The sequence below is a fragment of the Meriones unguiculatus genome, chromosome 19 (assembly GCF_030254825.1).
Source record: "Meriones unguiculatus strain TT.TT164.6M chromosome 19, Bangor_MerUng_6.1, whole genome shotgun sequence".
In the NCBI taxonomy this organism is placed as follows: domain Eukaryota; kingdom Metazoa; phylum Chordata; class Mammalia; order Rodentia; family Muridae; genus Meriones; species Meriones unguiculatus.
The window spans coordinates 45,940,270-45,953,858 of record NC_083366.1 but is presented as its reverse complement, the minus strand read 5'-3'; the positions used below and the strand labels follow the sequence as shown (position 1 = coordinate 45,953,858).

At 43.5% G+C, this 13,589-nt stretch overlaps 1 protein-coding gene across 9 annotated transcripts in view; it reads left to right on the top strand.

Moving 5' to 3' along the window:
• Cdkal1 (CDK5 regulatory subunit associated protein 1 like 1) overlaps positions 1 to 11,559 on the top strand; it is a 549,424-nt gene extending 537,865 nt beyond the window's left edge. For all 9 annotated transcript variants that reach the window (XM_060373105.1, XM_060373106.1, XM_060373110.1 and 6 more), the window contains one exon: positions 10,696 to 11,559. In XM_060373105.1, the coding sequence (XP_060229088.1) occupies positions 10,696 to 10,896 (201 nt within the window). In that variant the 3' untranslated portion in view covers positions 10,897 to 11,559. The remainder of the gene's footprint in view (positions 1 to 10,695) is intronic.
• The last annotated feature ends 2,030 nt before the right edge of the window (positions 11,560 to 13,589 follow it).

Here is a 13,589-nt window from a genome sequence, read left to right as displayed (position 1 = left end):
GACTGGGACACCAACTCAGCCACAAAACGTTTTACCTACAATTTGTCCTGCCTGCAAGATGTGCTGGGGTAAAAGTGGTGTAGAAATTGCATTTCTCATCAGATGATCAGATTCAACTTCCCTCTTCCCAACCTTGCCTGTAGAGCAGCTTTAACTTGTGTTAATGCTACTCCAGTTTAGAATAAATGACCTCAGATTTCTGCTCCTATTCTAGGCACTGATTAGAGACTTTAGATCAAAGTGTGGCCCTTTGTTCCTTCTTTATGCAAAGGCCTGCCTGTGTGTCAAGGATGGATGAGCAATTTGCATTAATGATGCTTACTGTAAGACGTGGGTCTTGAAGTTTGTATCTGAAGAATTAAAATGCAGTTATGGTAGATCACTTTCTGACACAAAAATACTTTCATATTCAAAGCAAAAACTCAGATCTTGAGATTTTTCCCTGGATGCTGCCTGGCATTGGTCATGTGCTGGGGCTCAGCAGAAAGCCTTTCTGTTGAGCCCACGTCAGGCCCTTTGGAGACACAGCTGATAGAAAGGCTTACTTATCCTGAGACAGGGGCGATCAAGCATCAGCTCTTCCATCCTTGTTAGTTTGCACTTCAAGATGTTGTTAACGGTGCATCTGACTGAGACGTGAGACAAATTTACACATAAGAAATGTCTTCAATCCCTTATAAGAAGTTCAGAGCTTGGAAGTTTTTTTTTCATGTCTCCTGAGTCAGATGAAATGCAGACTCCCCAGGAGTCACAATAAGGTGACAGGCATCTGCTGGGCTTTGTTTTGTTTCCCTAGGCACAGCCCACATCCAAAGGGTGGGCATCCTGAAAGAGAGGGGTCACCGAGGCCATGCAGGGACACATCAGATCTATTACTTTGGTGGATGTCAAGGCAAAATTTCAGAATACAACCCAAAATTCCTTTGATCGTATAGTAAATAGCTTAATAATTTATGTTCAATCTTATTAGTAAAGTAAATACAAGCCTTTACTATCACCAGAATAAGACTTAAAAAAAAAAAGATACTAAATTAGAGTGAGATTTTGTGTTATGTTCGTGTTTAAAATATTTTTCCTTGCAATTTTAATGGCCTGGTAGTAATTAAGCATTTGGGGCGAGGGGTTGGGAAAGAACTTCATCTCAATAATATCTGATGTTGAATCGCTCATGCTTAAAAGTAACACATGGAAGCTAACAGTGTGTGCTCACTGTGTGTCAGGCTTTCAGATGAAAAGGCCGGGTTAACTCTTAACTTCAGTGCACTTGTGTATATTCCACTGTGCCTATTCAGCCGACAGGCTCTGTGCGTAACATCTTAAGCATCAAGAACTAGAAGCATCCTTGGCTTGGATATACTCAAGAACTCCTATGACAGTAGCATGTTCTAGGTTAGGAGAATCAAAGACTCCTATGATATAGCATGTTTCCAGTTTAGGAGACGTCCAGAAGAAAAATTGAGATAGTTTGGTACCGTTAGTCACTGTGTATCCTGTTTGCTCTGAATGGCATGAATGACTGAAGCACGGGGAATGACATTGCCTGCCAATCTGAGCAACAGAGCTGGCACTGGAATGTAATTGCAGGGCCCTGGCAACACCTGCAGGTGTCAGGGACAGAAGAGCTCATTTGGAAGCTGCTGTACAAGCTGGGAAGGCAGGTGGTGACTCTCTTACAGGGCTGTCTTCATTTGAGCAGAACCAGACCAACTGTTTTTCATTAAAATGCGTTTTGCAGCATGTCCTAGTATGAACATGTCAGTTGTGTATGTATGTGTGCACATGTGTATGTGTGTATGCTTTGAGAAAATGCAGCTATACTCCTTGTACAGACACAGTCTCATTGTGGCGCAGAACTGTAAAAAAAAAAAAAAGCATCGAGGAATAGCTGGCTGGCTGGCTTTCATGGAATGGCCTCCTGTAGAGAAACAGGAACTGACACTCTTGCCTCACAGGGTACAGCTTCAGGGAGGGTGCATCAAGCCTATTCACTAGAAACCCGGGTTCATGTCAATCAGTTTGATAATGATGAGATACCTGATAGCACTTTCTTCCTTACAGTTGACCCTATATACATCTCTGGTGTGTGCTGTGCATAGTAGGGCTAAAGCCTAGCCTCTCTTCCCTATTCATCATACTGAGTTAGGTGACTGGCTCAGTTAAGTTCTACCTACTCCTTCATTGGATAGCTTGGAAGACAAAAAATGCCCATAGGGTGAGGCCTACTATGCACATGCCACTACTGCTTCCCTCTGCTTCTGTAGCCTACTCCATGGGCACCTGATCATCAGTCCTCTTGGTAAGGAGACAGGGGCTTCTGAGGAAGTCACCAAATGACCCAACCTCTTTCCACTGGAGACCAAACCCATACAGCTCCCAAGGAAAGGATATTTGCAATTGCTGGCACCGTAAATACAAATTATAGACAAACAAGTAGAATGTCCCACCACTTAGCAAACAGCAGCTGACCACCTTCCAGGAGCTCTTCTTTTGGTCAAGGTTTTGCCTCTGGTGGCTGCAAGTCCCATGAGTAGGACAGAGCTCTGGAGGCCCCACAGTAAGCAGACTCAGACCTGTGATAGGTGGAAGGGAAAGGTTAACTGAGGCTGGGCCCGTAAGGGCTCCTGCTTTCCTCCCCCAGGAGGCTTTATGGCCAGCCAGGCAAACAGCTGCCTACAGCTGCTCTGCCATGTGTGAGCACCGCGAAGTTCTTTTGGAGTGTATTCTCCTGTACTGCCAAACTTAGCACACTTTCTAGTGGGAGAAGAGCCTGAGGGATTATATGGTGGTGGGTACAGTAGGCCCACATCTTAGTCACTGGAACTACACATATGATGCCTTCATAGAAAGGAAGACTTTGCAGACATAGCTAAGGAAGGATCTTGAGATGACTAGATTAGTCTGGATGATGCCAGGATAAGTCACTGCCTCTCTGCTACCAGCTTGAAATGGAGGCACAGGCCATAGGCCAGGCAACAGAAGCAGCCTCTTAGCCACCTAGGACTGCAAGGGTTGTGTTCTTTCCCAGAGCCTCTGCAAGGAGTTCATCCCTGTCTACAACAAAACCTTAGAACATGTGACCTCCAGAGTCCTAAGAATAGTTTTGTATTGTTTAATATCCCAGATTTAGGGTAATTTGTTCAAGTCATAATTACTTCTCCTGTGGTTGTGAGAATATCTGACATAACCCACTTAAAGGAGGAAGGTGGTCTTGGATCATGGTCTGAAAGGCAGGGATGATAAGCTACTCGTCAGTTTTATCTGTAGCGAGGAAGCAGAGATGCATGCTCGTTCTTAGCTGGCTCTCTTCTTTCTCCTCATTTTATTCAGCCCAAGACTCCAGCCCATGGCATATCACCTTCCTTATTTAGGTGAAAATACCATCACAGACACGCCTCGCACTGTGTCTCCCAGATGAGTCTAGATTTAGTTGAAAATGGAGATTTACGTTCACATTGTACCATTTCCTCACAAGTGAACTTGCCCCTGTACCGGTTGGTCTAATAAGAAATCCAGCAGGCACATGGCATTTTCCCTGGAAAGCATGTTCATAAAAAATGTGAATATATGACACTAAGGAACAGGTGGAAATCTCAGTGTCCATTCAGCTAGCACTGCCTCCTCCTTGGTACTGATCCTGAGCATCTGCTACAGAACTAAGGAGGTCCGTTCAGGAGTCTCCATGGGATAGGGCAGGAGTAAGCAGATGTACTCCCTAAACTCTTATGCATTGTGCTAGGGATAGAGCATAGGACATGCAGGCAGGTGATAGTTGACAAGGGTTTTCTAAGCCAAATCCTGTCTTCAGTTCAAACCTGAGAAAATCATACCAAGAAGAGAGAAGGGGTGGAGGTGGCCTTAGTTAAGAGCTTTCCCCCTAGGGCTCACTCCACATGTCTTCTTGCCTAACAGGGAGCCTTCCTGCTCATCTCTCGGTGAGCATAAGTGCTGGCTGTGCTGAGGATAGCTTCCTTCTCATGGGTTAATGTCTGTGTGGACATGACTGAAGACAGGACATCATTATCTTGGTACTGCTGCTAAGTATGAGAGACCCCAGTCTTCAGTTCTCTGTGCCACATCCCTCTGTGCAACAGCAACCTTTCTTATGTGCCCAGAGCCCGGGAAGAGTCCATGGCATATCTTCTAACTTTAAACACCATTTTAAGGCTGAGGTTAGTATTCTTCTATCATAGAAGTAATAATTAGGCTTGGATCACATAGCTAGCTAAACTTTGACTCAGAATTCAAACCTGCACTCAGTCATCATACCGCATGCCTCCTGCTGCTATTTGTAATAAACCAAAATACCATGAGTGGATTAATCATATCTGGAAAGAGAATAAAGTGAGGAGTTTATAATTTTACAAGAACTTTTGAGGTCATTTGCATGGTCCATTAGAACCTCAGGGTAACATGGAATGCATTGATCTCAGCTGAATTTTAAATGCCTAAAGTACTTTACACATGTCTCACTTATTTTTCATTACAACCCAGTGATACACAAATACTAATGTATCACCACTTTATAGCTAAGGAAGTGCTGGTAATGAAAGGAGACTGTGTCTGAGAACCTCGCGGGCAGCTGGGAGTGGAGCCCAGAATCAGCACTCACAGCTCCTAGAGTCATGGTACTAAGAGCTTACTATAGTTAAAGAGCCCTCTTTCTGTTCTCAGCAAAACATACATCTTTCCTAGGGAAGGTAGCTGGGGCTACCATCCCAACTGCCTTTACCTGTAATGTCTTGAAATCTTGGCTTCTGAAGTATTGACTTGAATCCTTGGCTTCATCCTAGCGCTTCTGAACTTGAAAGCTTATTGTTGTTAGGTTGGTTTGGAGGTGTATTTATTTGCTTCTGTTTTTAGCTAATTTATTACTTTGTTGGGGTTTGATAAGCTATCCTGTGGAAAATTAAACTATGTAAATCTCACCTATAATCCTAGCACTTAAAAAGCTGAGGGAGAATCTTGACTTCTAGGCCATCTTGGGCTACATGAAAAGATCCTGTGTCCAGATATTAGGAAAAGCTAGCAAGTAGGTAGGCTTAGAAATTGATCAAGGGAGCAGTGAGATTTCTAAGGAGGTAGAAGGGTACATGGTGGGGACTCTCAGTGTATCCCTGATTCTATGAAAATCAGATCTTGCCTTGCTTCACATTTGTTTTGAGAAAGATTTTTATGAGAACTCAAATTCTTAAAAGTTATAAATATCAGAATTGTTTTAATAAGCAATAACATTTTTTTTGCTTTTTCCCCAGCATTTTAATTTTTAAAAATTCATTACAATTTATTCACTTTATATCCCAGCTGTAGCCCCTCCTCACTCAACCCTTCCCTATCTCACCCTCCCTTCCTGTTTTCCTCCCATGCCCCTCCTCCAGTCCACTGATAGGTGAGGTCCTCCTCCCCTTCCATCTGACCCTAGCCTATCAGGTCTTATCAGGACTGGCTGCATTGTCTTCCTCTGTGGCCTGGTAAGGCTGCCCACCCCTCAGAGGAAAGTGGTCGAAGAGCCAGAAACTGAGTTCATGTGAGAGACAGCCCCTGTTCCTCTTACTAGGAAACCCACTTAGACACTGAGCTGCCATGGGCTACATCTGTGCAAGGGTGCTAGGTAATCTCCATGCATGGTCCTTGGTTGGAGTATCAGTCTCAGAAAAGACCCCTGAGTCCAGATTTTTTGGTTCTGTTGCTCTCCTTATGGAGCTCCTGTCCCCTCCAGGTCTTTCTATCTTCCCTTCTTTCATAAGATTCAATAGAATTAGTCATATTAAAGAGGCGTCTTAGATTTTAGGAATGAGTATCCTTATAGGAGTTAAAAGATCTAGGGAAAGTCTGGGCCTTACTTGTTCTTTTTTTTTTTTTTTTCTGGTACTATTGGCCACTGCTAAATTTTTCTCTAATGTACATTATATTCTTTGCCATGTATAATCATTTTTCCTATATACAGTCTGTATTAGTAAATACTCTATTAGATAAAGCACTTGACACACAAGAATAGGATTGGAGGTCCAGTGCCCACAATCACAGGAAAAGATGGGTAGGTGTGGTAATGGCCTGTCACCCCAGTGCTTGGAAGGTGGAGGCAGGGGACCCCTGGCACAAGCTGGGTAGCTAGACCCGCTCAATCTGTTAGGCCTGGATTTAAGAGACCCTGTCTCAGTAAATAAAGTGGAGAGCAATTGAGAAAGACGCGCAGCATCAACCCATGGCCCCTACATGTATGCATACAGCTGCCCATATACATGTAAACATGCATATACATATGCACGCCACACATCCACATGCAAAACGAAAGCTCTGTTTTCTGATCACGATTCCTGCTTCCAACTTCATTTGTGTTAGGTATCCACCCAGAAGTGGAGCTGGACAGATGGTAGGTAGCTCTGGATTTGATTCTCTGAGGACTCTCCGCACTGTTCACCATGGCAGGCATAGTAATTGACATTTCTCACAAGTGGTATTAAAATAACTCCCTTTTCTGCATGTCCTCACCAGCATCTTTATTTGGGGATTTGCTTCTGGCCATCAGTTACTTTTATGGTTATATCCATTCTAACTAAGATCAGCTGTTGACTTGCATTTCCTTCATGGTTGATGATACGAGAAAATTTTTTAATGGATTTGCCATTTTATTTCTTGAGAACAGTCCGTTCAGATCCTTAGCCCACTCTCTGTTTTTTTGTTTTTTTGTTTTTTAAGTGCTTGGGGCTCCTTACACACTCTTACTATTAACCCTTTGTCCAGTGAATAGCTAGCACAGGTTTTCTCTCACTTTGTGTTTTTGAGTCTTCACATTGTTTTCTTCACTGTGAAGAACCTTCTCAATTTGATGTCAGCCTGATTGACAGTTTCAGTTTTGTTTCCTGTGGTCTGGAGGCCTTATCCAGAAAGTCATTCCCCTACACCAGTATATCAAAATGTTACAACTGTTTTGTTCAAGTAGTTTTAGTTTCAGGCCTTTAAAATATATATATATTATTTATAGAGTATTCTGCCTACGTGCCAAAAGAGGGCACCAGATCTCATTATATAGATGGTTGTCAGCCACCATGTGGGTGCTGGGAATTGAACTCAGGGCCTCTGAAAGAACAGCATGTGCTTTTAACCTCTGAGCCATCTCTCCAGCCCTCATTTCAGGTCTTAATTTTAGGTTTTTAATCCATTTTGAATAGGCTTTTGTTATTTGCTTGTTTGAGTTTTTGGGAAGTTTTGTTCTTTTTGTTTTTTACGTTTCCTATGTGGATGTCCATTTTCCCATGACCATTTATTGAAAGTGCTTCTTTTCTCCAGTGGACATTCTGGGAGATTTTAGTTGATGTTTCTGCCAGTGCTGTGGTATTTGATGAATTATGCCTCCAGTTTTGTTCTTATCTGCTCAATATAGATTTGACTGTTTGGGGTTTGTTTGTGTTCCAAAGGAACTGTAGGATTATACTCTACCGTCTTATAAAGACAGTTAACTTCTGGCGGGGATTCCATTAAGTCTCGGTATTCTTTTTGATAGGAAGGTCATTTAACCACATTAATTCTTCCTAAAAACCTGGGAGGTTGTTCTATTCGTGCCTTTTTCTTTCTTTTTTGTGATTTTCATTTCAGAGCTCTTTCACATCTTGGTTAAGTTTATTCCCACATATTTTATAGCTATTTGTAAATGGAATTGCTTTGTGGATTTCATTATCATCAAACTCGTTATTGACATATAGAAAGATTAGATCCTGCTACTTTAGTGAGTGTATCAGTTTTAACAGTTTCTTGAATTCTTCAGAGAAGAACCATATCATTTGTATACAGGGTCAACTTGACACTTTCCACACCTATTTTCTTTCTTCTGTGTGTGGGCATAAATATGTGTGCCACTGCCCATGTGTGGAGAACAGAGAACAATTTTCAGAAGTTTCTCTCATTCTTTGTGAGTCCTGGAAACCAAACTCAGGTCATTAGGCTTTCTTTTTTCACTCTTTTCATGTATGTTTCGTTTATTTCTGCTCTGATCTTTCCCCTTCCTTAATGCAAGGCCTTGAGATGCTTTTCTTTTTAAATCATTGTTCTTTTAAATTCTTCTCTGGCATGTTTTTCTTCCATTTCAGTTTCCTTGGCATCTAGTCCTTGTTTTGAGAGGTCTTGTTATCTTTGTTTCTACATTTAAATTTGATCATTTTATAGATCAGGGTACTCTCAACAATGCAGCTTCTCGGGAAGCAGCTTTCTCCTGAAAGTATATCTTGGGTGTTGGTTTGCTACAGAGGTTTTTCTTCTCATGGAACACTGTATATTGGTATGGTCTCCCTGTAGTTTGACTCTGGTCAGTGAGTCTGAACGTAGGGCAGGTCAGAGGAGCAAGAGTGGGACCACTGCCATTCGCCTAGTGCTAATGCAGGCAACATTCAGCATAGATCACTCCCTGTACTGTGTTTCTACTCTGAAATGGGACTTAACGTATTATTTAAAATAATACTAAATAAACACTACTATTGAAGCTGGCTCTGCCATAGCAGCAGTGTAGGGCCTGAGCCCTTAGCCTCAAACCAGTCAGTGGTGGGAGAGCAGCAGATCCTAGGAAGCCCACTCAAGGACACTCCTCTCTTGTCAGATAGCCACAGGATCTGTGCTAGTGCCTGCACAACAGTGTGTACTTACCCCAGCAGTGTGTGCCACAGGGTATGGTAGCAGCTAAGGCTGTGGAGTTCCTTGGGGCCACCTCCCCACATGCCTCATCTGTGCTGCTTTTGAAGTGTTCATGCCTTCTGTCTCCAGCTGAAAAAGTCTGCATTCTTCCCGAAGTTTCCATATGTAAGTGCTGTCCTTGCTTCTATTTTGAGCTGCTCAGAGTCAGTGTGTAGGTCTCTGAGATCCAACCACTGAGAGTTTCATTGCACCCCAGAGTCTGTACCCAGCAGCTCTGTTGCTGTCACTATGCTTCAAAATGAATAGACTAAATTATACTCGGTAAGAACGTCATTTGGATTATCATGAGAAAATGAGGAAGAAAGTTAACGGAAGGAAGATGAGGAGGGGGAGGAGGAGGAGGAGGAGGAGATGGCTCAAACAAAACAAAAACTAGGCAGGCATGGAGGCTCATGTCCATAATCCCAGCACTTGTGAGATAGAAGGAAGAGGATCAGGAGTTCAACACAAGATGGGGCTCAGAACAAACAGCAAGCAAAATGTTGAGAGACTTATGGACACTTGGAGGGGCTGGCGGCAAGGTTAGTTTTCTCTCTGGTAGACATTAGACTGCAGGCCAAGCAAAAGCCTCCACAGGAACAGTGCTGGTTCTGGACTAGACAGAAGAAAAGGACTTTTCATCGTGATTAAGCAGAAAGGAAAAGAGAAGGCAGGAAGTTCGTGCCCAGGAAAAAATTGAAAGTATTAACAGATATTCAAACAGGAAAGAGAGAAGAAGGTATGGAATTAGGAGGTTACCGAAGTCTTACTGGTATCAGCATTATGATAAAACGCCCAAGTATGAAAAGTTTATTAGGCTGAGAACCACCTTTTCCTTTCCAGAGCCTGGTATAAACTAGAACCTGTCGTCTCTACCAAAGGCACATTTGTGGACAGGAATATGGGCGAATTGTTTTTTATGACACATGGAAGCAAGGTTACTTGGTGAACATATGCCTACATACCAACAGCACTGAAACTGCTGGACACATCAATGAAGTCCTCCAGGTTTGACAGCAGTTTCATGCAAATAACTCCTAATGGTTATTGAACACTTCAAACCTCTCATGAACTCTTTAAGTCAGTTGAAGTAGAAGCTTGTAGCAGATACCACACACGCCAGCCTCGCAGAAGAGCTGTCTCTTGGAGGCTGTGGTAAGGTAGGCGCAGCACTGCCCCACTCCTGACGGGAGATGCTACTCCAGCCTACCCTCCTGCGTGCTCTCCGTTAAAGACGGCTAGTGCATAGACACCACCATTGGCAGCATGGGCCCAAATGCCCGCGAGGGGCAGAAGCAAAACTTTGACCACAGTTGGGGTTGAGAAAGACACCCGGGTAGCCTACAACTTTAAGTAGCCAGTCAGTCTCCTACAGCAAAAACAAGGGTTCTTCTACATGAATCTGGTAAAATATACACATTGCTTTAATTTTTTTAATTTCTGTTCCATTTTAAATTATATGTATGTGTGATATTTATGAGTCTGTGCATGTGACTACAGTAATCTTTTGAGTCCAGAAGGGGTTACAGATAGTTATGAGCTACCTGATGTGGATGCAGAGAACTGAACCTTGGCTACCTGATGTGGATGCAGAGAACTGAACCAGGGCAGTCATGTTGACTCACCGCTTGCCTTCTTTTCAAGCTGGGTTGTCTAGGTTGTCTAGGCTTTCCTGTGTCTGGCACACCAAGTTAAATAGAGGAAACTCTATCGATTGGACCTCTCTGGCCACTCAGACCTGTATAAGCCTTCCTGGAGGTGGACTCAGCCTTCCTCCAATGGCAGACCACCTTGGAATGGCTGCCTTCAAGGCTGTGTTTGATGAACAAAATGTCTTCCATGTAGGCTAAAGACATGACTGTGTTCTAATTTCAGTGAAACTGACCTACCTATTACCAACCTTGGGGCTACCTGGACCCTGCAGGGCATCCAGATATGTCTGTGTTGAAAGAGTAAGGAACCATGGCTAATAGAGCAGCAGGAACTTTTTTCCTGAAGATTATTTTTCTTACTTACCTGTTTCTCTCTTTATAGGAATTCAGAAATAGGCTTGGGAGTCATCTAAATTCAGCTTCAGACACCTGCACTGCAACTCGACATGACTCAGCATATTCCAGAATGGTGCCTCAGATGTTCCAGCACGACTGTGTATTGAGGGTAGCTGCAGGCCTGGCTCTCATCACTCTTCTGTTTGCATTTCTGGCCAGAGTCTATACTTACAGTGTAACTAAATGAAGCATCCATAAGGAGTAAGCTTCTAATTAAAATCCTCAACAAACAGGAAATCAGCTACACCAGTTCTCAAGAGGCGGTCATCCAAACTGGTCACACTGCCTTGTCTGGACCCCCTTCATAATGAGGCTCACCCTGTCTCACATTGAGCTGAGCCATTTGACCTCAAATGAGATCACAGCTTCTGGAACGTGTCTTTCTCATCAAACACCTTTTGACTTCTTTTTAGCAACAAATGCAAGTGGTCCTCCCTCTTTTTATTTTTTTTTTTAATTACCAGTCATTAAGCTCCAACCTAAGTGCATAGTGACTCTCACCACCAGTGGTTCTGGCCATCCTTCCCTTGTGTGGAAGAACATCCAGCCCTTAATAAACATTCTTCAGGCTGTGTTTGGAGGCCCTGGGCTACAAACATCTTTTTCAGAACAGATGTGTTCCCAGAAAGTTTATATAGAAACCTATTTTGGGAACTTGGACCCAAGTCTGCCACTTAAAGGACTCTTCCCAGCGTTTTGAAAATGTGAAGAATCCATGACTATGGTACCCACAAACTTCCAAACATGGCCGACCAGACATGCTACATTTATGATTGTGACCCAACCCCATGAGTCTTTACTAACTGAAATGACTTCTTTCACAATAAATGGAATTGGTGCAATAAGCGAAGCCTGCGTTTATCAGAGTTTGAATGAATGATTTGGATTGGGTAGGTAGAGAGAAACCAAATAAATCCCTTTAGGTACGATAGGATTGTTTTCCTCTCTCGACCCATCCCCTCTGTCAGCTCTTCCTTATATGTGTCCCCTAAAAAGCCTATCCTAAAATGTAATGTCAGCAAAAAGAAAAAAATGTACATGTGCAAATACTCACACATGAACACTCATTACTAACATAAGTCTCCTGAACCTGTCACATGCTTCTAGGAGGGATTCATTTTGTATTCAAGGTACCTACAAGCCTGGCTCTGCTTGCTCTTCTCTCTTGCTTTTTTTGGTCAAAGTCTATTCCTACAATATAATGAAATGAAGCATCTGTAAGGAATAAGTTCCTAATTAAAACCTTTAGTGAAAGGGAAAGCAACCAGCCAGTTCTCAAAGGGCAGCAAAGATCAGAGCTGGGGAAATGGACTAGTGGGTAAAGTGCTTGCCATGCAGGTGTAAGAACCTGCATCCAGATTCCCAGAACCCACAGAAAACCAGATGTCATATTGCATGCATCTGTAACCCCGCTCCTGTGGCAGTATGGAGAAGTCCTAGAAACTCGCAGGCCAGCCACCTGCTGTATGCATCAGAGAACAAAAAGGCAGAAGACAAGGACTAACGCTCGAGATTGGCCTCCGACCTTCATATGCATGTCTGAAATGTTCTCACTCCTACCATCACACACATCATGTACAGTGGTTGCAGAAATGGGGAGTTGTAGCAGCTGGGGGAAGCTTGCCACTGACGGCCTTTCTTGAACAGGCACGGCCATTGCTTTGATGATAAGCAGTGAGTGCCAGTGTGGTGCCTATTTAATAAGAACCTAGCAAACATCAGAACACTTTTCTAAGCCTAGACCCATTCTATAGTGGACAGCAGAAAAGCTTTACACCTAGAGCTTGTTGGAGGCAGGTTTCCTCTTTCTCTTGTCTCACCCATCTCTCTTCTTCCTCATCCCCATCCCTTTCTTCCTCTCTAACCCTCTGCTTTCCTCTCTCCTAGTCTTCCCCTAATTTTTCCTGCCTCCGAGAAAATGACATACACGACACTCATAATAACTCTCAAATGCTTGTTCCTCTGTTAGGACTCTCCATGACTGTGACTCCACCGTGTTCTTTGGTCTACAGTAGAACCAGCCAGGCCCTGTAGCAGAGAACTGTCACACACAGTGTTCATCACTGTGTTGGTCACCAGCTTGCATAGGGGACAGCAATGGCCTGGAAATCTAGCTTGCTCTTTCCTGTGACCTGCTGCTAGAGAGAGAGGGAGGGAGGAGAGAAGATTGTCCTATTCTACATTTGAGTCATTGAGAGGGTGTGGAAGCCTTCCAGGGACTCATGTCTGTGTGGCTGCAGCAGGTGTGGCTGGCACTGGCACTGATGCTTTCTGCCTTGCCTTTCCTGTCTAGGGCAGCTCCACTGCTTTTCCTTTGAAGCCAAGCAGCCTGCATGCATTCTTTAGCAGTGAATATTAAGTGCAAAAGTGCCGTCTTTGGTCATCTGGGTGAAAACGAACCAGTACAGTTGGCCGTGTGCTAATCCCAGCCTTGTAGTGATGGTAGGCTTTGTGGCCAAATGAAATTTTCCTCATCCAGGGAACTTTCCAGATCCAGCTACGTATGCATCAATGAGCAAGAAATGAGCTACTGTGTAAACTGCTGGGCCTTAATGGCTGTCTCCATATGACCCGACTCATACCAACAGTCTGCTAGGACAGGACTTGACCTGTGGGTTATGTCGCTCTTATAAGAAGGACATACAAGAGGAGATACACTACTGCAGTAAAAAGTCCTGTAAGAAATTTAGCTTGGATTTCCACAAAGTGAGTTACATTTTAAGCTCGCAACAGGAGGCCACTCAGACAGCTCCCACCGTTAACTCCACCTCAGAAAACATAACCACTGTCCCCATCTCTAACACTGTCTGTCTAGAGATTTACACAAATGCAGCCAAACTATTTCAGGTCTACCTTCTTTTGCTCAGCTTTGTGAAAGTC